At 35.9% G+C, this 22996-nt stretch overlaps 1 protein-coding gene across 26 annotated transcripts in view; it reads right to left on the reverse strand.

The window, feature by feature from the left end:
* The window catches only part of NRXN1 (neurexin 1), a 1214076-nt gene that overhangs the window by 641823 nt on the left and 549257 nt on the right, over positions 1-22996 (reverse strand). For 17 of the 26 annotated variants that reach the window (XM_027555248.1, XM_027555233.1, XM_027555240.1 and 14 more), the window contains 2 exons: positions 14762-14965; positions 12186-12212 (listed from right to left, as the gene is read on the reverse strand). In XM_027555248.1, the coding sequence (XP_027411049.1) occupies positions 12186-12212; positions 14762-14965 (231 nt within the window). The remainder of the gene's footprint in view (positions 1-12185; positions 12213-14761; positions 14966-22996) is intronic. The other 9 variants (XM_027555254.1, XM_027555262.1, XM_027555252.1 and 6 more) reach the window with 1 other exon arrangement.

Consider the following 22996-nt stretch of genomic DNA (forward strand, 5'->3'; position numbering starts at 1 on the left):
TCCTAAGGACAGATACATTTCTTTATACTAAAACTATTACAAATATTCCTCCCTAACTAAAAAGTGTGCTCTGTGTGTGTGCTGTGCTGTGCTAAGACACTTCAGTCGCGTCTGATTCTTTGTGACTCTATGGACTGTAGCCGACAGGCTCCTCTGTCCGTGGGATTCTCCAAGCAAGAATTCTGGAGTGAGTTACCATGCCCTCCTCCACCAGGGGATCTCCTGATCCGGGGATCAAACGGGTGGGCGTCTCTGATATCTCCTGCATTGGCAGGTGAGTTCTCTACCACTGGTGCCACCTGGGAAGCCCAACTAAAAAGTACTTTGAGCAAATAAAATAAAATTAGACATTAAACTTGGTTCAAAAATGAACAGTAACCACAGAAGAAAGGCATTTTGTAAACTTTAAAAAACCACTGGAGAAATGAAGTAGTCCCACACTAATCAATTTCACTGTATTTACTTTGGGTAGATTGCTATTTAAGTCTTTTCTTTCTTTTAAACTTTCTACAATGTGTATATCTTGGTCTGGTGCATGTGTTTTAGATTCACAGATCCTCTGAACATTTATCCTAGTTCCATGAGTTACTAGCTATGCGATCCTGGTAAATTATATAAATTCTCTGTGTCTCAGGATTCTTATCTCTAAAATAAGCTAACAATAGAGCCATTTTACAGTATAAATTTAAGGCATTTTAATTATTTAAAACAATGCCTAGTGCATGGAACACCTTCGTTTTTAATGATAATAATATCATCAGTATCATATTGTCACTATTGTTATTCTCCCTTCGTTGTTGTTGTTGAGTCACTAAGTCATGTCAACTCTTTGTGACCCCATGTGGACTGTAGCCCACCAGGCTCCCCTGTCCATTGGATTTTCCAGGCAAGAATACTGGAGAGGGTTGCCATTTCCTTATCCAGGGCATCTTCCCAACCTAGAGATCAAACCCACGTCTCCTGCAGTGGCAGGCAGATTCTTTACCACTGAGCCACCTGGGCTTAGAACTTCAGGAAAAATACCCTAGGTCCTATTGTTCAGTGCCTTGAATATAAAAGCCATGCTTAATTATTTATTGAATGAATAAATCTGTTTAGATTTTGTGAACTTTTTTTTATGGTGGATTAAATACCTCTTGATATTGAATTAAGCCAAACAGTTAATGAAAAGTAACTCCATTAACTTTTAACACCAATCTTCACTAAGAAGTGTCAAAAATAGAAAGTTTCATCCCCTTGTTTCCACATTTGGCAGCATGGAATCTGATAAGTCCAAGAACTGGAAAACTTGGGCTACTCAGTTATCTGGCTAATTATTTAGACAGCTTTTTTGCTTAGTTCCCTTGAAAATAAATTTAATGATGTGTACAGTCTAGGACAGCAAAATATCCTGAGGCCGGTAGTCAGTAACTTCCAAATACAAAGAGAGTAGTTGGCTTAGGAATGGGGGATTCAAGGCTTAATGAGTATTTAATTATAAGAAAACACAGATCTTGTGTGCAAAGAGGTCTGACCTTGGAGAGCTACTGGAAATACCGTATGGAGACTCCTCTGCCATTTTCCTAACTCATATCAACCCTATTCTATCATCTACAAAATAAACTTTACTATATATAGCTGCCTCCCTTCTTGTTTCATATCTGGCTAGATATCTTAGCTCTAAGCAAATAAATAGACAAGGTTTATAAGAAACATTTAGCCTTTACACACAACTTTGACATTGATTGTACCCATTTATGACAGATCAGGATAAATATCTCTGATGTAAATCATTTTCAATGTAAAAAAACATACATTTTAAGAAATACAATTTACCTTTTAAGAATATAACTACAACACAGTAAAAAATGAACACAAATCATATATTATTAAAATAATGTTTTAAAAGAGCTCTTTTAAAATCTAATCTAGCTCAAGTGACTGGTTTAGGAAGAAGCATAATAAAATAAACCTACTATAATGAAAGGAAAAATCTGGACTGTGACTTTATTTTAAGAAAAAAAGGCCATTTCCAAGAAAAGCTTATCACATTATAGGATAGTCTGCATGTATAAAATTAAGTACTAAACAGTTAATATGATTTTAACTAAGCATTTTAAACTGAAAATATACTGAGCCTTGGTGTAACATGAGAAGAAAAGGATTATATTGATTTATATTGACAGAAATTTAAACAAGTATTATGCAATTCCTACACAATGCCAAACTATCTAAATGAAAACAAAAATGAAAAAGCATACACATATTGAGCATTTTGAAATTTATAAATATTCAATTTGACATCTCATAAACAAAGCCATGAATTGCAATGACAAATGCAAAGATGCTAAAATTAAATAATTTCTCATCCAAATACAGCACTGTTGCAGAATTTATTTTTATGAGAAGATCAAGAAGAATGTACATTTCTGAAAAATTAAAGGAATAATTTAATACTATAATATTATTACTAATACTAATATTATAGTACTATTAACACTATAAGTGTATTTGAGTATCATTAAATGTGAGACTGACTTAACAAAATTTTGCTGTCACTCAATACTTTGGGGGTATTCTTGTAAAAACCTTCTCCCAGAATAAGAAGCACATTAGGAAAAAATCAAAATAAAAAGCTAAGTTTCTGTCTTTAAGTTTTTGTTCCTTTTCATTTCACTAGGAAATCACAACAATGCTTGAAAATCTAGCTTTCACTATTTGTGGTAAACATTACAATATCTATTTTTTTAAAAAGCAAATGCATTCTCAGAAATATGATACAGGATAATATGTCTTTAGGATTTTTGAACTATAGAGTCTCATTTGTTTTGATCCTTTTTTTCGTTTTTTCCTCAGTGAATGCCCCAAAGAAAGCTATGAACAAATGATACATGATAATTCATTCACCTATCATGTAAAAATGAGAATGATAATATAAATTGTTTTCAAAGTATTAATATGATTTCCTGAATTCTCTATTTTGAATTTTATTATTGCAATAACAAATAGAACTAAATTTAATTTTTCTTTTATTGTACTGATAATTAGCCTATTTATCCGGCTAACTTTTAGTCACTAATTTGAGTGCTATGATTCTATTTGACCATTTATTTTAGTAATTGGTAAAATACTGGATTACTCCTTTGTTTGAAGTTGGGACAAAGTCTTCTGAAGTGAACGACACGCCTTACTAAACAGGAGCTATTCTAAGATGGTGCTTGCCCACCTATAGCAATGGCTATTAGCAATTAAATCTTATACCAGATTAATTTGGTTAATCTCAGGAGAGAGCGTTTGGAGGTTCCCTGAAGCTGGTCAGCCAGCTGCTAGAAGAAATGTTATATTTGTGTGCTTGCTCCTTGTCAGTCTTGCTACACTAAGATTACTTTAGTTAGGTTTTCATTTGAGTGAGTTAGTGTCACTGATAATAACTTATACCAGTGCAAAGTATCTTTTCATTTACAGTTATTCCAATCTAGTTTGTTTTTCAAGATCGTTCTCACAGATGCTTCTGATCAGTGTTCATATGATTGCTTTGAGGTCTCTGATGAATCATGACAGAATTTATTTTTGTACATATATGTTTTCTCCCTATTTTATTGTTCTTCAGCTGGCTCAGTGACCTCGATCTGCTTCATATTACTTCAGTATAAAATCTCAAATAAGCAATGGATCAGATTTTTCAGTGCTGCATGCTATATTTACAAACTGGACATATTGATATTTTTTTCAGTATATTGTTAAAGTAAAAAAAAAAAAAAAACTGTTGCAAAACATTTGCACACCATGACCCTATATTTTTAAAGAAACACATATAACATATTTATTTCAATAGTGTCATGCATAAAATATTTCAAGTCTTATATTTAGACTGACCTCCTGGGAAGGGTGATGGGAGGGTGAAGAATACTCACAACTGTATGAATGATGCATTCAAAGAACAATCCAATACTAAGTACAATGAAAGTAACAGTAATTGAAATGTTCTTAGAATTTCTTACTTTACCTTTGGGAAATGGTTTTCATAATGTACTTCTTACCCATCTTGCTCTTTGTTCCCATTGGTCACAAGTAAGAGAAATGGATAAGATCTCTGAGCAACCTGAACATTTCAATCTCCAACTTTTTTATGGTTCCATGCATTTCCCCCTGATTTAAAGAGCCTTGCTCACTTGACTTACGTACCATTTGTCAGTAATGTGTTGAAGAAATTATAATCCTTAAGGGTATTTCATGGTTAAAGTCAAAACACTGTTAATCAGACAGCCTGAAGAAGAGATGCTTGTGGGGAAAGCCCACTGCTCCTACATTACCCTGGATGTGCGTATCTGAGTCTGTGGCCCCCTTCTCTGTGGACACTACATTGGATCACCAGTGGGCATCTTCCCCCAAAGTTAAAGTCTGGTCAGTGGCTTATGAGGTGACATGACTTGAAAGCTCTGCTCAACAGAGCAAGGATAAGTAATGAATCCACTAGATTCTCTTTCTAGGGGAGTTTGAATACATAGCATACATTTAGTCAACAGTTTAAGGAGCAGCAAACAAAACAAAACAAAACAAAACATGCACAGGAGGAGGCAGTAGACAAATAACCATGATCCAGGAGACACCATGGTAAGCAGAAGACACAAAAAAGTAGAAGCTATGACCAAGCAGAAGCAAGTGAGTAGAGAAGAGAGGAAACCAAACAAAGCTCAGCTTGAAGGCTTATATTAATCATGTCTGATATATGGTTAAGTGGACAAAACGTCTTTTAAATTATGCATCCACTTTAGCAGTTAGCAGATACATAATTTCTATCTAGCGACTAAACGAGGAACTGAAATCCATGGTTATATTATTTGTTTCCATATTTTCTGATAGGTAAGTAACTGATGAAGTGTAAATTGTTAATGGCTTTGAGAAAGATTAGGAAGGCAAAACTTCTTGAAAAATTGCAATATATTTGTTAAATTGCAATATATTCATATATAAAATATTAATATATTCTACAAGTCTACACTTGTACAATGAGTTATTTGTGTGGCACTATGTATCATCATTGAACATTAAGGCTGTCCTAAGGATTAGAGGCTATTTTAAACAGAAGTTTTGAGCACTTTTTAGTCTTTCTGAGCCTTTAGGATTAACTGTCTATGAACCTGAATTATAGAGGCACATAAGTACAAAAGTATGCTCCAAATATAAACAAACAATTATTGTTTTCTTTAAAATAAATGAACTTCTAATCATATATCTCACAATGAGACTGGCTAGATTAAAAAAAAAACAAACCTTAATAGTAGCTGCTGCTGCTGTTGCTGCTAAGTCGCTTCAGTCGTGTCCGACTCTGTGCGACCCCATAGACGGCAGCCCACCAGGCTCCCCCGTCCCTGGGATTCTCCAGGCAAGAACACTGGAGTGGGTTGCCATTTCCTTCTCCAATGCATGAAAGTGAAAAGTGAAAGTGAAGTCACTCAGTCGTGTCCGACTCTAGCGACTCCATGGACTGCAGCCTACCAGGTCCCTCTGTCCATGGGATTTTCTAGGCAAAAGTACTGGAGTGGGGTGCCATTCAATGTCTAATTCATATTTTCACCTTCAATTTTTTGGATCAATGATAGCTTGTTAAAATGCTACCTCCCTATCAAAAAACAAACAAAAACAATGCCAAACTCTAACCTATGAAGGAAATGGCAAATGTTTTAGAAATCAACTCTCTAATAGCACAATAGGAACCTGTGATCAACAAATTGTGGTCTCACAATTTGTGACATTTTGTGGTAGAAAAGAAAATTTCCTTTTCCCAGAAGCCAAGGGAAATATCAAGTTCAGAATTTTTCTTCTGAAACATTATAGGCTTTTCTGACAATTTCTACTGTGGCCATAGTTACAATGGTAACTTTCAACAATGAAAGAGAATTTGATGAATTTGGTTAACACAAATCTGGAATTCTGCATTTCTTTGAGCACAGCCATTTGCCATCGTAATAAGGAGATGTTCAACTGACTAAATTAATAACTGAGACTGATTTCATATGAATTCTTAACCTGCACCAAAAGAGCAATCTTTTAAAACACTGAAGCATTTTATATTTGCATGTAAGCAATAAGCCAATTAACTGTTCACTAAAATAGACCCAAGTCTTCTACTTACCAAGCTTTCATACGATGACTTTGCACAACCTATGTAGTCATTAAATGTGCATTCTTTATGATTCTCTTAATATTAAGAGTGGGTAATTCAAATGGGCTTTCCTTAAATTTTATTCCAATTTTGATATTTTTCTAAAGACACTGCCTACACAATGGGCCTTAAGAAAAAGACTCAGCTTTTGCTTCTTTGAGTTATTTGTTTTTCATCAGAAATCTATTGTCTCTTTATTTTATATGTAAATTCTCTTATATTTTTGTTGAAAATCATTCATAAACATTCTTTTCCTTTCCTTCATATATACTTTAAGCTTTAAAAATGACAGCAATGAAAAACAAACAAAAAAACCCTGCCCTTTTCTGTATGTATGTATTTATCTTCCTTTATTCCTTGAGATGGAGAAGACAATGGCACCCCACTCCAGTACTCTTGCCTGGAGAATCCCATGGACGGAGGAGCCTGATAGGCTGCAGTCCATGAGGTCGCTGGGAGTCGGAAACGACTGAGCGACTTCACTTTCACTTTTATGCATTGGAGAAGGAAATGACAACCCACTCCAGTGTTCTTGCCTGGAGAATCCCAGGGACGGCGGAGCCTGGTGGGTTGCCGTCTATGGGCTCGCACAGAGTCCGACACGACTGAAGTGACGTAGCGTTCCTTGAGCAGCTCTTATCCTAGGTGGATGGACAGCACCAATCAGTGAGAAGCAGTGATTGATGGAACTCTTGAAATCAAGGATGGTTGTGTGGAGGCAGAGACAGAGGCTCCTTTTGCAGTTCTCTGCTCTTCAGGCACCAGGCAGCTGCTCCGAACTGAATATTTGTTTCATGTTAACAAGAGTCAGCCTCATGAAATTCCCTCATATCTTTTTAAGTGGTCTGCCAAGTGGCAGCCTGATCAAAGCAATCTAATATGGCTTAAGTGCCACTGGTTGACATTTTGCATTCTTTTATTGCTTTCCATTTTTATCTACATAAAAAAAATTAGGATAACTAATATCCAGTTGATCTTTTCATTCTGGTAATAAAATGATAATACAAAGATCTTATTATCCACTCTGGGCATCCATCATAGTACATTTACCAATAACATATTACTCAGAGCATTTCTTCACTATACCCAAGTCTTGGCCTTAGATTTTCTTTCTTTGCAATCCTTAGACAATGAACTGCCAAAAAAGAAGCTGAACTTCAACCCTTGACACTCTGCCCACATTAACACCATCTCCAATTTTATTATCTCTGTGTCTTAAATAAATCATTTTCTGTAAGAAGCCAAACAAAGTTGGAAGTTCTGCCTACTGGGATATTTTTTTTCACCCCATAGAGCTTTTTATTTTTGTAAGAAAACAAGAGGAAGGAGAACAAGAGAAAACAACATTGGACATGGAAAAGTAAGATGAGTAAATCTTGGTAGGAAGAAAGAGCAGATGGGCAGAAGAGATCTATGTATAAGGATTAAATAAACAATAATAAATAAACAAGCAAAATAAACATCAAAGACCATGGTTTTATTAAAATGCATGTTTATGTGAATTCAGAGGTGGCTACAAACCTTCCTGTGGGCAAGAAGGATATTCCATAATTATGTCGTTGACTTGACAAGACAAAAAAAAAAGGGAAAGACAACACTAACAAAAACAAAAATCACAAAATCCTCCTTGCATCTGCTACATATTTAAAGTAGTTATTTATATGACAACTAGGACTCACTTATAGTTGATAGGAGCAAGTTTAGTTTTCAAATTTTCAATATATTTAAACCTTCAAAGATTATAACAGTAACAACTTGTAAGGTTACTAAAAGAAGAGAAAAAAAAAAAAACTGAGACTATTAAAACATGCAGTATACCACTACAGATCCCAAATTATCAGGAAAAAAAAAAAAAAAGAAACACATAGCCTAATGACTTTGGATATATTGATAATTGGGCAGCAAATTTGAAACTGAGACTCTCTTGGTCACTCTATCTCAAGCTACATACTTTGGCAGACAAAGAAAATGCAGGATAAAACCAATGTCATTTCTATTATAATAATACTACGAACTCTACTAATAATACATTTGAGAAAATTTCACAGGGAGTAGAAATTTTCTTTTGTACTCTTTACACTTTTTAAAACACTTAGGTCAATTAACACTATGGGCTAGGGAAGAAACCCTCATACACTCACTTTTCATGCAAATAATTAATGTGTTAGTCACAAAGCACTATTCTGTCTGACTTGGCCTCTTTTAGTAAGAACTTAGTATTAGTGTATATCTCTATAGTATATAACTATGTTTGTAAAATCATCTATAACCAGACCTTTTTTCATTAATCAAATAATTGTTCTTTACGTTAAAAGAATGTGACTTTACAGTCCTTTCCCATCTACCTTTATTGAAGTAAGTTTCACTGTCCAGGGAAGACATTATCTGCAGTAAAAGATGGTGGTTCTTTTAGCAACTTCCATATAAAATTATTTTATGATGGTAGATTGTGGTTCTCCATATTGGAATTGACTGAGGATACAAGAATAATCTGACTATCCTGGATAGATGAGAATGGAGGGCTGTAGATATAATACACTTCTGTGTTTGCCTTCCCTTCCATAAATTTTCAAATACTGACCTAATCTAATACCAAGCTGTAGATAACAAATATATCTTAGCAATGAAATAAGCTGATGGACATCAAAGAACTGAGTCTGGTCTGGGATTGTGTGCAGAGACATTCCATTTGTAATCAGAGAGATCAAATCATACATTTTGACACTGACATGACTGCTATTCACAGAGATGGTTCTTAAAAAAAAAAAAAAAACCCTCTCCCCACATGAAAATAAGCTTTTTATTTTTAAATAAAAATGGGCTATTTCCTTCCATTTAAAAATTCTTGACAGCTCTTCTATTACGGGAGGGAGGGATGGTGGCAACAAAGGGTTTGACAGAGATAGTTCCTGAAATTCAAATCAGCCTTTTCTCAAAAGAACCTTAACAAAAGACTTTGCTCTGCCTGTCTGTGGAAGAGAGCATTGCTGCATCTAAACTACTGATACTGGAAGGGCTGAAAAAGAAATATATCTGCCACCTTGCAGTCCTACAGGTCTGAAGACATGCAACGCAGCTAGACCTTCCTCCCTCCTCACCTCATACCTATTCTTCAGTAGCAAAGACTGGAGAATCTGATGATACATGTATTTTCTTTTCCATATGAAGTAACACCTGCCATAAACTAAGGGAAGGGAGGATTAAAAAGGATGGAGCGATTATAGGAAACAGCAGAGCAACTCTGTATAAGTGTAGAGAAATGAGAGATTCCCATTCAAAATTAATGATTTATCATTTACTATTAATTCTCAAAGTATGATAATTTTTGTTACCATATGTATATTTCCTGTGGAAACTGTCTTAAAGATATCAACTGAGGTATTGCATATTAAGCTCACAACACAGCTGATATCTTAGGTATGGTATAATTTTTAGATGGTGGTGGTATAAGTTTGTGAGTTAGTAAATGTACATTTCAGTTTCAGACAAACTCATGGCTTGCAGAGGATAAATGTAATAAATCAGTCTTTAATTAAACTACAAGTTATACTGAGATACAAGTATTTTATTTATATTTCCTTATGAGTATGAAATACAGTCCAGGTGGAAATCTCTGCTTATTTAATCACTGTGAGTTAGATTTGCATTATTTAAAATGTAAATTCCTCCCTATCCTCAAAGTTGATTAATAACATGATTTCTTGATGGAACTTGGAGTTCTGGGTATATCTGCCCATTATTCCCCATATAAAACAAAGGCAAAGAAATAAAAACATTACCTGATCACTGAATGTTCTTTCCAGTGACTGCTGTCAAGTTAAGGCATTTGCAGTCCTGTCCACAGTATGCACTGAAAGCTCATAATCATTGGTTTAATTCAAGTAAAATTAAGGGTAAGATATTATCTTTAAAAAGGGAAAAAAAATCCACTAACCATCAAAGACCTTTGTCCTCAAAGTATTATTTTGTGAAACATCTAGAGAAAATATTATACTTAGTATCAGTCTTATAATAATGAGCCAAATAAAGAGAAATATCTAACAAGGGTAATTAAACCATAAATGTGTATTTTAAAATGATAGAGCTAGAGAACATAGAAGCACATTTGATGGGGCAATTTCCATTAAATACTAGAGTTTATGTAGCCACATTTTGTAAATCTAAAAACCCATGCATTATTGCATACCTAATATAAATAAAAATAAAGCATAAGTCTAGAAAGAAATAAGTTTCCTCACATGGATTTTCTAAGATCCAGGAAGCATCCAGAACATCTACCGCTGCCTTGAGTCACAGATCTGGCCTCGGGAAAGGGTTTTGTGGGTCGTTACTTTGCCTGTATTTACAGTCCAGAGGTGAAAGCGAGCTGGATCATGGTATCAGACTGCTAAAACTGTGCTTCTTTTCAGAGTGGGGTAGAGACGGAGTTTGAAAGGAGACGATGAATATTTGAAAAAATTCCACTTGTGTGAGATCTCTGAGAGATTAGTTCAGGAACTACAGTCTGTTTGAGATGATTTTTAATGCCTTACTGCTGCTGCTGCTAAGTCACTTCAGTCGTGTCTGACTCTGTGCTACCCCATAGACAGCAGCCCACCAGGCTCCACCGTCCCTGGGATTCTCCCGGCAAGAACACCGGAGTGAGTTGCCATTTCCTTCTCCAATGCATGAAAGTGAAAAGTGAAAGTGAATTCGCTCCGTCGTGTCTGACTCTTCGCGACCCCATCGACTGCACCCTACCAGGCTCCTCCGTCCATGGGATTCTCCAGGCAAGAGTACTGGAGTGGGTTGCCATTGCCTTCTCTGTTTTAATGCCTTATATGACAGTTTAACAGCTTTTTTTTTTTTTTTTTTTTTTTTTACCAATCATGATTCTATTACCTTTTTATTGTTATGATTGGAAAGACAGTATTTTATGCTCCTTTAAAATGAATACTAAAATATTTTAAAGACAAATCTGAGTTATCAGAAGCATGCTTCATAAGCTTATTGCTTTTGTAAGCTGAAGACCACTATTTTGTTTCTCAGAGGATGATTTACTGTCATTTGGATACATAGCCAAAGGTTTTGGGAGTGTATTCCATCAATTCACATTCAGCATTTTCCAAGGATAAAAAAAATATATATATTTTACTGAATAGGACAATGAAAGATTAGAAGCTTGTTAGAACCATTCTAGTTAAATAGCTAACAACTTTTTTTATATTGGAAGAGATTCCTTAATGTGGTCAGCAAAACCTGGAAAAGAAAAACCTAAATATTTATGTAAATAAATAAATTCACTCAAGATAATGCTACAACTCAAAATAAAATCACAGTCCTTACATCCTTTCAAGTTCTCTAGTCCAAATTAAAAAAAAAACTCAGTCCATGCATCTTTTCTATCTCATCACTTGGCATGCATATCACAGATTTGAAGGGTTTTGGTTATTTTTGCAGATATATGATTAGGATGTAAAAATTCATTATGTAAATACTCTCAGTAAACCAGAAAAACTCTTTAGATAAGTCATATTCTGAATATATATACATGTACATATATATATATTTAAAACTTGGAAAAACACACATTTTTTAATGTAAAACTTTAGTTGAATTTAGAAGAGTTCAATAGTAAATTTCAAATGAAAGGGATTTTTTCCTATGTTTGATTTAAGAGATAAAAACAGAAAGTGAAGGAAATTAAGACCCACAGCATTTTATCCTAATTTGGTTATGAAGAGAACTACTGGAGTCCAAGATTTACCAAAATACAAATGCTGTCAGCTTTATCCACAGGTCTAAAGAGGTGTTGGTACCTTCTGTTACAGGATATTTCTCACCTCTTTTCCCCACTTAGAGGTAGGAACTGCAGCAGGACCGTCTTCAGCTGGACAGATTTCAAAATGAATTTTTACAACCCAGATGATGGACTGGTGTATTTCAAAAGTGAACTCATGAGTTTTATAAACAACTTTCTCTTGCTTTCTCTTTTGTTTTTCTTCACTAGCTACATCATAATGGAGGAATAACATTTTAAAAATTTTGAATAGGCACTTACTGGAATTACAGTTAATCCTGATACAATCTAGATGGGGAAGAATAGATGAAAAATGAAAATTTATCCTTCAAGGTAATAGCTGCAGACATCCAATAAAATCACAGTCCACCCTTCCGGGGACAGACACATGCAAATATGGCCACTCCATATCATTTATTCTTTACATACTTCTAGAACCCAGATTCTTTGTTATAAAACTTCACCATTGGAAACAACGGGAGAAGAATTTTTAAAAAATGGCCAACTCAAACAAAGCTACATGGTGACAAATCTAAGTGAAATAAAGAATTGTTAACTGTCAAAGATGCTTGGCTTAGACTGGCTGCAGCTTTCTTCCCATCTGTGAAAGAACAAATCATTGTTTACAATTTAATTAAAAAGTGCTCCGTCACAATGGGGAACAGTGCAAGCTCAGCTAGGCTCAGACATCTTGGACCTCCAAAATCTATTATCCCGCAAAGGCCAACAGAATGCTTTAGAATTGTGGTGGTCAAATGGAGAGCTAGTTGAAATTATTCTTATTTCACTCTAATGTATTTACTATTATTGTTGTTGCTGTTGTTACTATTACTTGCTTGGACAAAAAAAGGTAAACAGCCAGGAGTTAGCTGGATTCCATGACTTGTATTAATTGGAGAAAGAAATAAACACTTTGTTTCCTTTAGAAACTCTAGTGGCTAAGGAGTAGTGTCATTCCTGGGAGCACGTAGGCCTATTCCTCTGTTAGGAGCTAACTATGTTATCTCTATGTAATAAGTTTCATGGTTATTATTGCTATTGATTTTTCTTTTCTTATACTTTCTTCTTATATAAAAGCAGATTCTCCAAGAATGGAATATCTGATCTGAATAGCGTAGATTATAATTATAAGGGTTATCTTTAAAGGACCATGTGGGGTGTTTTATGTTTATTTTATATGTAGATAAATATTTGTTGGATTTGGTTGTTGTATTGAATGCCTTTGGGGAACATGAAAAACACAAACCTAGATTCTGTTTCCATATAGCTGAGTTTGTCATGTGTCGTCAACCGCATCAGAAAAGTGGTTGCAAACAGCCAAGGATCAGCATCTACACAACTCTTTCCACAGAATGCTTTGCTGTTAGAAAATTCCCATGAGTGTGTTCACCTCCTCCGGCTAACAGCCCCTTTACTGAAACTAGGCAATTTTGATGGGCTTGTAGTAACCTATCATTGTCACTAGAGGGAACTCTAACAGAAGAGTAAAGTATTACGTGTTCTTCAGTAAAAAGAAAACCAACCTTATTATTGGACTTTTAAACTTAATGTTAATTGAATGTAATTGTATGAAACAAACTACTAATGAAATAATTTTATATTTTATGAGCTACTATTCTGCCCAGCAGAGTTTGATATATGTGGGGTTTTCACAAATGCCACATACCTCATCACATTTTCCTACACTTTTTGTAAATCTATGTAGTCTTGAATTTTATTTTTCTCTTTCCTCTTATTCATTATTGTGTGTGTTCAGTACTTCCAGGAAATACAGTAAAACCTCATTAATTTGTACTCCTATTATTTGGAGTTAATTATAATATTGAAACTTATTGGGCAGAACATTTGTAATTCTTCATTCGCTATGAGCAGATTGTCTGAGAAAAATGAAACAAATTGTGAAAGGCCAAGTTTGGAAAAAAAACTGATTTCCAGTACACTGATGTAGCAACTTTCGTGAAACAATGTGCTAATTATGGATAATTTTTAACCACCCATTAACATTAGCCTTGTAAGACCTTAAGATTTTTTGAGCTACTAATTTGTGTTTTTGAATGTATTTGAAAACAAATATGCTTACATTATTTTTTTTAGTCTACAATTCATACTCTTTTTAATTTGGCCTGATTTTCCCCTAGATTTTATCCAGTTTGGTGAGGTTTTACTGTAGTGACTCTTTCTGAATGCTACAATTAAGCAGGAAAGCATTATTTTTCTGCGGAAGAGTCTGTGTTTTTAGTGTTCTCATGGCTGCTTGCTAAGGGCCGCAGACTTTGGGCATTGAAGGGTTGTGGATTGTTGTTTGATAGCAAAATATCACCACACAGTATTTCCAAACAGAAAAGATGGGATACCACGAAGGTAACTGTTCAAAGGAGAAGCCCAAGGATAGATAAAGAGCAACTGTTGATCTAAATCACAAACTAGATATTTGACATTTTATAGCATGTGCTATCCAAGTCAGAGTTGGTGGATTTTTATTTTATCTAAAAGGATTTTATCTATAACCAATCAGAATGTCAGTCAATGTAAAAATAGGAAATTCAGTTTGAGGCATCATCAAGTGTAATAATTCATATTTTCAATAATCTCATTAATGCACATGGCTTCCCTTTTAAGAACCCTCAGTGGAAGGAACCACAAAACAGTAAATTATGTTAAACAATATAAAAACAATAAAAAGATGTCCCCAAAACCTAAATGAATTTAAATAATGGAGATGAGACTATTAAGTGTTTTAACTTTCCATGGCAAACAGGCTACTCGATAAATGTTTGCAGGCAAAACTGAACAAAAAGTGAAAAGTGTTAGTTCAATGGGGGAAGGCGAGTTGTTACCTAGGTTGACCGTCAGTTTCACACGCCCTGCGTCCAGCTCCAGGCGGAGGGTGTCTGCTGAGTCTCTGGAGGTGGTTGCCATGAGAATGCCATATGCACGCTGGGATCGAAACCGTAAGGACACATCCTCAGCCTCCGTGTGCATCACCACCGGGAGCTGGATTTTCATAAACATACTCCCGTCATAGCTCAGAACCGTGGCTTCTATAGTTGGGAGATAAACATAAAAGCTCTGGGTCAGTTTAGTACATATAAACTTTGAAAAGGAAAAGCATGACCTATTAAAGGTTTCCATACAGAAGACAAGACACAAACTCGACTCATCTTCCAAAATGAGCAATTTTTTTTTTTTTTTAAACTGGAAAGAGAAGTCACAGGAGAAGTATCTCTTAAAGTTCAAAGCAGAGGTGGCTGCACTTCCCTTTCTGTACCTAAAACAACTTGTATCTATAGGATTCATCACGTAGGATTATCCATGTTCATGGATGCATATCTTTTTTCAATAGCAGAGATGATATTATGTGTGTGTGTGTGTACAGCCATAGTGCAAGCCTGGCTTGAAGTACTAGCTACTATTTATGCTTATTTGTATACGGCTAGGCCACTGATCAGCTCTGTGAAATTAAACTCGGCTCAAATCCTTCACTTGCAAAATGAGAGGGTGCTACTAGAGCATCTCTAAGGCCTCTTCTTACCTCAAAAGCCCATGATTCTAAGGAAAGTTACTTTTATCATTTTTAAAAAATAATTTTGTGCCCCAATACAATCAAAAAAGAAACACTAAAATTATGACTTAAATACAAGAATCAAGTCAACACTTTTCCAAAGGTGATGTTCAGAAACAGAAGAACAATTGGTATTACCAAACAACAGGTAATACATGTTCTGAGTCACTGGGGTGAACAAGGTAATTCATTTGCACAAAGACACAAACTGTAACTTCATATTAAAGTTCATTTGCAGATAAGGGGTAACTTAAAGCATTACCTGTAAGCACCACCCTGGTGTTCTGAAAAAATTAAGCTATCGCCAATAAGTTACTATGTACCTGGGTAACATTGAGTGAGGATGGGGGTGGAACTGAAGAGCTTGTATGGATGTGTGCTACTAGAGAAAAGTAGATGGCTTTAATGGAGAAGTTGCTTAATTTTGCATGAAACACAGAGAGGCAAAGAGCAAAACTGTTGATCTCAAACTGACTGCTTTAAGAAATAGCACCCCTTTATGTTAAACACCATATGGTTGTGGAACACTGTGAAACAAGTATGAATCATGTTGCTTTGTCATGGGTTCTGATAACACAAGATACCATTTAATAAAAGAAAAACTACCTGAAATTAAAACAAACTAGGAAGTTCTCATTCTCTTGACTATTGACAGCAATTAACTTTAGTGATACAACCATGCCTATTATTAAGACTATATTTTGGAGCTGTGGTTTTGCAAGATTATCTTAAAATCAGGAAAATCAAGTATTGCTTCTAACAGACTTCAATCATTAGTTATCATCTAGGGGTTGAATGCACATCCAGAATCAGTAAGGGTTCCAGAGCTCCCTGCTTAGGACCTTTCTCTTCTCTCTACCACTTAAGGGATCTGGGTCAACTCACATGCTCACTCCCCCTAATACTTATAAACAGTCCTAACTTCTCTCCTGAGCTCCCTCAAACATCCATCAGCCATTGCTTATTTGACATCTCCAATTTGAATAAGATACACACACCAATAATTAACAAATTCTCCAGCTCCAATGAACATGCTCCTGCTCTAGTGTTCTCCGTCTCTGTAAATAGCTTAATGCCATTACTCAGATCTTAACCTTTCTGCTTTCTTTCTTACCCTCTCTGCCATGTCCAATCTGTTTGCAAATCTGCAAGTCTTGTAGACTCTAATTCCAATCTACCTTCTGAATCAATCAGTTTGTGCCACTGCAGTACATCAGACTCTGCTCCCATGTCTCACATAGATCAACAAGGATAGCTCGCTCAATGGCCTCCCTACTTCTATTCTTTCTCCCTACACATAGTGGCCAACCTAAATTTTTAAAGGAGCCAATCTGATCATATCACTTCATTACTTCATCTAACCACATCCACCCCGCCCACCCCTAATCCTTCACCTCCCTACCCTTCGCCAATAGATTCCCACCACTGCAGTTCGAATAAAATCTGTATTCCTTGTTTAACTTATGACGTTTTGTGTGAATCAGCCCAGTCCATCTCTCAGCCTCAGCTTTTAGCATGTCCTCCCTTGTTTAGTAAATTCCAGCCACACTGATTTCATCTCTCATTCAAGTATATGCACTTGAGGCATGTTCTGTCTTAAAAGGTTTTGGCCCCAGATCTTTATATGGCTGGTTCCTTCAGCATTCAGATTTCTGATCAAACGTTACTCCAGACGTACCTGTTGCAAGCACTCCTTTAATTCTCCCTCCAGTTATTCTATATCTACTTAGCATTTTTTAAATTACCATTTCTTATTTGTCTGTAATCTGTCTTTGGCCTTTTGTATGCACATCATTACAGCAGAGGCTGAGTCCTCCTACTTCTTTCTCTTATCATCAGCCAAGTGCACCAGGCACACGGCAGAGCTTTGATAAACATTGACTGAATTAATGATTGGATTTGATACTGAAGGTATGTGAAAGAGCTTATTTCAATTTAGATATCATGTATATGTAAATACTAATAAGATTAAGTATTTATTCTGTCTATTATAAGTGAATCTAATTTTGGTGATGTATATGAACAAAATATTCCTTAAAGTCTACATTGGAAGCCATAATAATGTCATAAAAGACATTCTATGAGAGGGGTCTGTTTACCAAAAGAGGGGTCTCATGGTTAAGCATTGACCTAAGCACTGAGAAGATAAAATATAATCCCCTTAAAATATGATGATTTTACATCATATCACATATCTAACAATGGATCATATTTTTCCAATAGATCAGATCAGATCAGATCAGTCGCTCAGTCGTGTCCGACTCTTTGCGACCCCATGAATCGCAGCACGCCAGGCCTCCCTGTCCATCACCAACTTCCGGAGTTCACTGAGACTCATGTCCATCGAGTCAGTGATGCCATCCAGCCATCTCATCCTCTGTCGTCCCCTTCTCCTCCTGTCCCCAATCCCTCCCAGCATCAGAGTCGTTTCCAATGAGTCAACTCTTCGCGTGAGGTGGCCAAAGGACTGGAGTTTCAGCTTTAGCGTCATTCCTTCCAAAGAAATCCCAGGGCTGATCTCCTTCAGAATGGACTGGTTGGATCTCCTTGCAGTCCAAGGGACTCTCAAGAGTCTTCTCCAACACCACAGTTCAAAAGCATCAATTCTTCGGCACTCAGCCTTCTTCACAATCCAACTCTCACATCCATACATGACCACTGGAAAAACCATAGCCTTGACTAGACGAACCTTTGTTGGCAAAGTAATGTCTCTGCTTTTGAATATGCTATGTATGTTGGTCATAACTTTCCTTCCAAGGAGTAAGCGTCTTTTAATTTCATGGCTGTAGTCACCATCTGTAGTGATTATGGAGCCCAGAAAAATAAAGTCTGACACTGTTTCCACTGTTTCCCCATCTATTTCCCATGAAGTGGTGGGACCGGATGCCATGATCTTCGTTTTCTGAATGTTGAATTTTAAGCCAACTTTTCATTCTCCTCTTTCACTTTCATCAAGAGGCTTTTTAGTTCCTCTTCACTTTCTGCCATAAGGGTGGTGTCATCTGCATATCTGAGCTTATTGATATTTCTCCTGGCAATCTTGTTTCCAGCTTGTGCTTCTTCCAGTCCAGCGTTTCTCATGATGTACTCTGCATAGAAGTTAAATAAACAGGGTGACAATATACAGCCTTGACGAACTCCTTTTCCTATTTGGAACCAATCTATTTCATGTCCAGTTCTAACTGTTGCTTCCTGACCTGCATACAAATTTCTCAAGAGGCAGATCAGGTGGTCTGGTATTCCCATCTCTTTCAGAATTTTCCACAGTTTATTGTGATCCACAGAGTCAAAGGCTTTGGCATAGTCAATAAAGCAGAAATAGATGTTTTTCTGGAACTCTCTTGCTTTTTCTATGATCCAGGGATGTTGGCAATTTGATTTCTGGTTCCTCTGCCTTTTCTAAAACCAGCTTGAACATCAGGAAGTTCACGGTTTACATATTGCTGAAGCCTGGCTTGGAGAATTTTGAGCATTACTTTACTAGCATGTGAGATGAGTGCAATTGTGTGGTAGTTTGAGCATTCTTTGGCATTGCCTTTCTTTGGGATTGGAATGAAAACTGACCTTTTCCAGTCCTGTGGCCACTGCTGAGTTTTCCAAATTGGCTGGCATATTGAGTGCAGCACTTTCACAGCATCATCTTTCAGGATTTGGAATAGCTCAACTGGAATTCCATCACCTCCACTAGCTTTGTTCCTAGTGATGCTTTCTAAGGCCCACTTGACTTCACATTCCAGGATGTCTGGCTCTAGATCAGTGATCACGCCATCGTGATTATCTGGGTCGTGAAGATCTTTTTTGTACAGTTCTTCTATGTATTCTTGCCATCTCTTCTTAATATCTTCTGCTTCTGTTAGGTCCATACCATTTCTGTCCTTTATCGAGCTCATCTTTGCATGAAATATTCCTCTGGTATCTCTAATTTTCTTGAAGAGATCCCTAGTCTTTCCCATTCTGTTGTTTTCCTCTATTTCTTTGCATTGATGGCTGAAGAAGGCTTTCTTATCTCTCCTTGCTATTCTTTGGAGCTCTGCATTCAGATGTTTATATCTTTCCTTTTCTCCTTTGCTTTTCGCTTCTCTTCTTTTCACAGCTATTTGTAAGGCCTCCCCAGACAGCCATTTTGCTTTTTTGCATTTCTTTTCTATGGGAATGGTCTTGATCCCTGTCTCCTGTATAATGCCACGAACCTCATTCCATAGTTCATCAGGCACTCTATCTATCAGATCTAGGCCCTTAAATCTATTTCTCACTTCTACTGTATAATCATAAGGGATTTGATTTAGGTCATACCTGAATGGTCTAGTGGTTTTCCCTACTTTCTTCAATTTAAGTCTGAATTTGGCAATAAGGAGTTCATGGTCTGAGCCACAGTCAGCTCCTGGTCTTGTTTTTGCTGACTGTATAGAGCTTCTCCATCTTTGGCTGCAAAGAATATAATCAATCTGATTTCAGTGTTGACCATCTGGTGATGTCCATGTATAGAGTCTTCTCTTGTGTTGTTGGAAGAGGGTGTTTGTTATGACCAGTGCATTTTCTTGGCAAAACTCTATTAGTCTTTGCCCTGCTTCATTCGGTATTCCAAGGCCAAATTTGCCTGTTACTCCAGGTGTTTCTTGACTTCCTACTTTTGCATTCCAGTCCCCTATAATGAAAAGGACATCTTTTTTGGGTGTTAGTTCTAAAAGGTCTTGTAGGTCTTCATAGAACCGTTCAACTTCAGCTTCTTCAGCATTACTGGTTGGGGCATAGACTTGTATTACTGTGATATTGAATGGTTTGCCTTGGAAACGAACAGAGATCATTCTGTCATTTTTGAGATTGCATCCAAGTACACAAGGTTTCCCTAAAGAAAATCTAATATGATTTGCTCAAAAAATAACGCATGACTGTAAAGTTGCAATAAACAGTAGGAAAAAAAAAAAAACAAAAAACTGCTTCTAGTATAATCTTAAAGACACTTGATCTCTACCATACCCCTTCCTAATTTATAGCCAATCACTGTCCCTATCTATAAAGCAACATATATCTGAATAAAAATTTAAAAGCCATTATCAATCGTTCAGTTACTTTGGTATTATGTAGATAGAAGGGCTAAAATATTTTTAGTTTTCTCTTATTTAATCTGTAAATCTATTCTCTATTATTCAACTATCATTTTTTAAAATTATTTCATTCTTGTATGAAATATAGCTTAATTTGATTAAAAATTAAGTAGAGGGAACATTCTTTTAGAAATACAGATGACTGACAAGGGATTATAAATATTGCATAAAATACAATCCAAAGTAAAAAAGAAAATAAGTATCATTGGCCTTTAATCTCTGAAAAGCTGCAGGAATGAAATAACAGTAAAGTAATAAAACTCGACTGCCTCTGAGTGCCATTTTAAACAATTCTCAATGTGAAAATAACCTGTTGATAAATGACAAATGAATGCCTAAATGATTCCTCATAATTAGAGTTAACGTTTAATTAGACAAGAAATGGAAAATGTACAAGGTTGTAGTTGAGAGCTGCCAAATAAATGGTAAACAACATTCTGACATTTGAAGGTTATGCTATTTGGCAGCATTCTTTAAACATTAGTAAACTTACTTTACCACTTAGAACACAAAAGAATTCTTTAAGAAGCTAATTTCAATATAGCACTTCCCAACAAGGGAGAAAAAGTTTCAACTTTGTCTCCTCTGTCTCCTTCCCCCTTGTCATTAAGTTTGATAAATTTGCTTTTCTGTGTTATTCCTTCTTGCGGTCTAAAGTGTACACCTGTGCTCAGTTTTGCCAAAAGGCAGTCACATATTGTGATCAACGATGAAAATCAGACAGAGAGCCAAATTATATTGCTCTGACATCTGTCCCTCCATCTGGTAGAGCTTTAACAAACAAGTAAAAAGTAGACCTCTGATGATACCATGTACATACAACCAAAAATAATTTCTGTATGACCAGTCTCCACAAATTTATAAAAGGTAAAGCAGGAGAGAAGGTGCTGAATTTAATTTATATTCAATTGGATATGATTTCTATGCTACTTTTCTTTATGGGATCAATACACATTCAAGCAAAATACTATTTTCTTATTTGCCTAAGTCAGCAAATACTCTGATCTTTCTTATAAACTCTTTTGCTTACGTAGTGAAGAATGATTTCCTATAATGTGATTGAAACAGCATTCCCCATGAGCACTGTCGAGGACTTGAACATGCTTCTTTATAAATTAACATTTATTGCTTAATGATTGTAAAACAGAAACTTTGAAAATGCCTTTTTAAAAAAATTTCAAGAGCTGTCAGTCAACTCTTGCGTGATCAACAGCCTTATGTGATCAGAGTATATGCGAAGAACCACAGTCAAAGCACTCTCTTTGGAACTGGAAACCCTGAAGGCTGGACATGATCTTGTGTTGACTGAACTAGGGCAGAGCTGGGAACTGGACAGCAGCCAAATTCTGTGGCAGTGAATATGACAAGCATCCCACTTCACTCTTGTTCTTGGGAGATGCCATAATGTGAGCAAGAAAATTAATTCTGAAAAGCAAAGACTTCTCATAATACACTGGTTAGTCCAGAAACAGAAAACACACAAAAATGACTATTTTCTCTCCTCAATACACAACCAACCTGGAGACAAGGAAATCCGCAGAAATTTTCAGCCACTTGTCAGTTAAAAATGTATGTTGAAACCCAGTGATGAAACTTGCTATTAAATTCTCATTTGCAAATGTGCATATGCTTGCCACCCCTCCTTCTAATTATTGCAACATATAAATAGCCCCTTTCCCTCATTCTGGTTTAGGGAGCTCTAGAATCTCCCTTCTTATTTCTGCCATATGCAGTAGTGGAATACTGCCACAGGGTGGTACACCATGCATATTTAACTGAAGGCTTTTGTAATTTGTGTGATAGCTCAGTTATACCCTTTGCTAGCTTCACTTAAGTAGGAGGCATCGGAATAAGTGACAGCTCTCTGAGTGACTAAAATGAAAACAGAGTCTTAAATTACACAGGTCTCCTAATCTCACATCATACTTAACTCTAATTTATCTTGCAAGCTTTGTCACTTTGTTGTTGTTGGCTCCTTTGGGCAATTTCTAAAAACTGTACTATGCAAACAAATAAATTAGAAGGGGAAATGTACAGAGAATATACACCTTACACATGAAACTATGCACAATAATTAACCTCTAATGACTATTCACAGGAATTGCAATTAGGTACTAGGAGAATGAATGAATCTATGTGATTAAAATATGTATCTATCTAGAGACCTATCTCATTATAAAATCCAGAACAGTGATAGTATTTTGCTGGGTAATTTAAGATCATCATTAGATTATTAGGTTATGATTATTGATTGTTACAGTGATTAATGTTATCAATAGAACTGATAAGCTGATGAACCCTCTCATTAACATAAAAAATCAAAGCCACATTTCAACTTTAGATTTTGCAAAAAAAACAAAATAACACTTTTTCTCTAGAAAGAGTCAGCTTAACTAAATTAAACT

This window comes from Bos indicus x Bos taurus, chromosome 11 (assembly GCF_003369695.1).
Source record: "Bos indicus x Bos taurus breed Angus x Brahman F1 hybrid chromosome 11, Bos_hybrid_MaternalHap_v2.0, whole genome shotgun sequence".
NCBI lineage: Eukaryota > Metazoa > Chordata > Mammalia > Artiodactyla > Bovidae > Bos > Bos indicus x Bos taurus.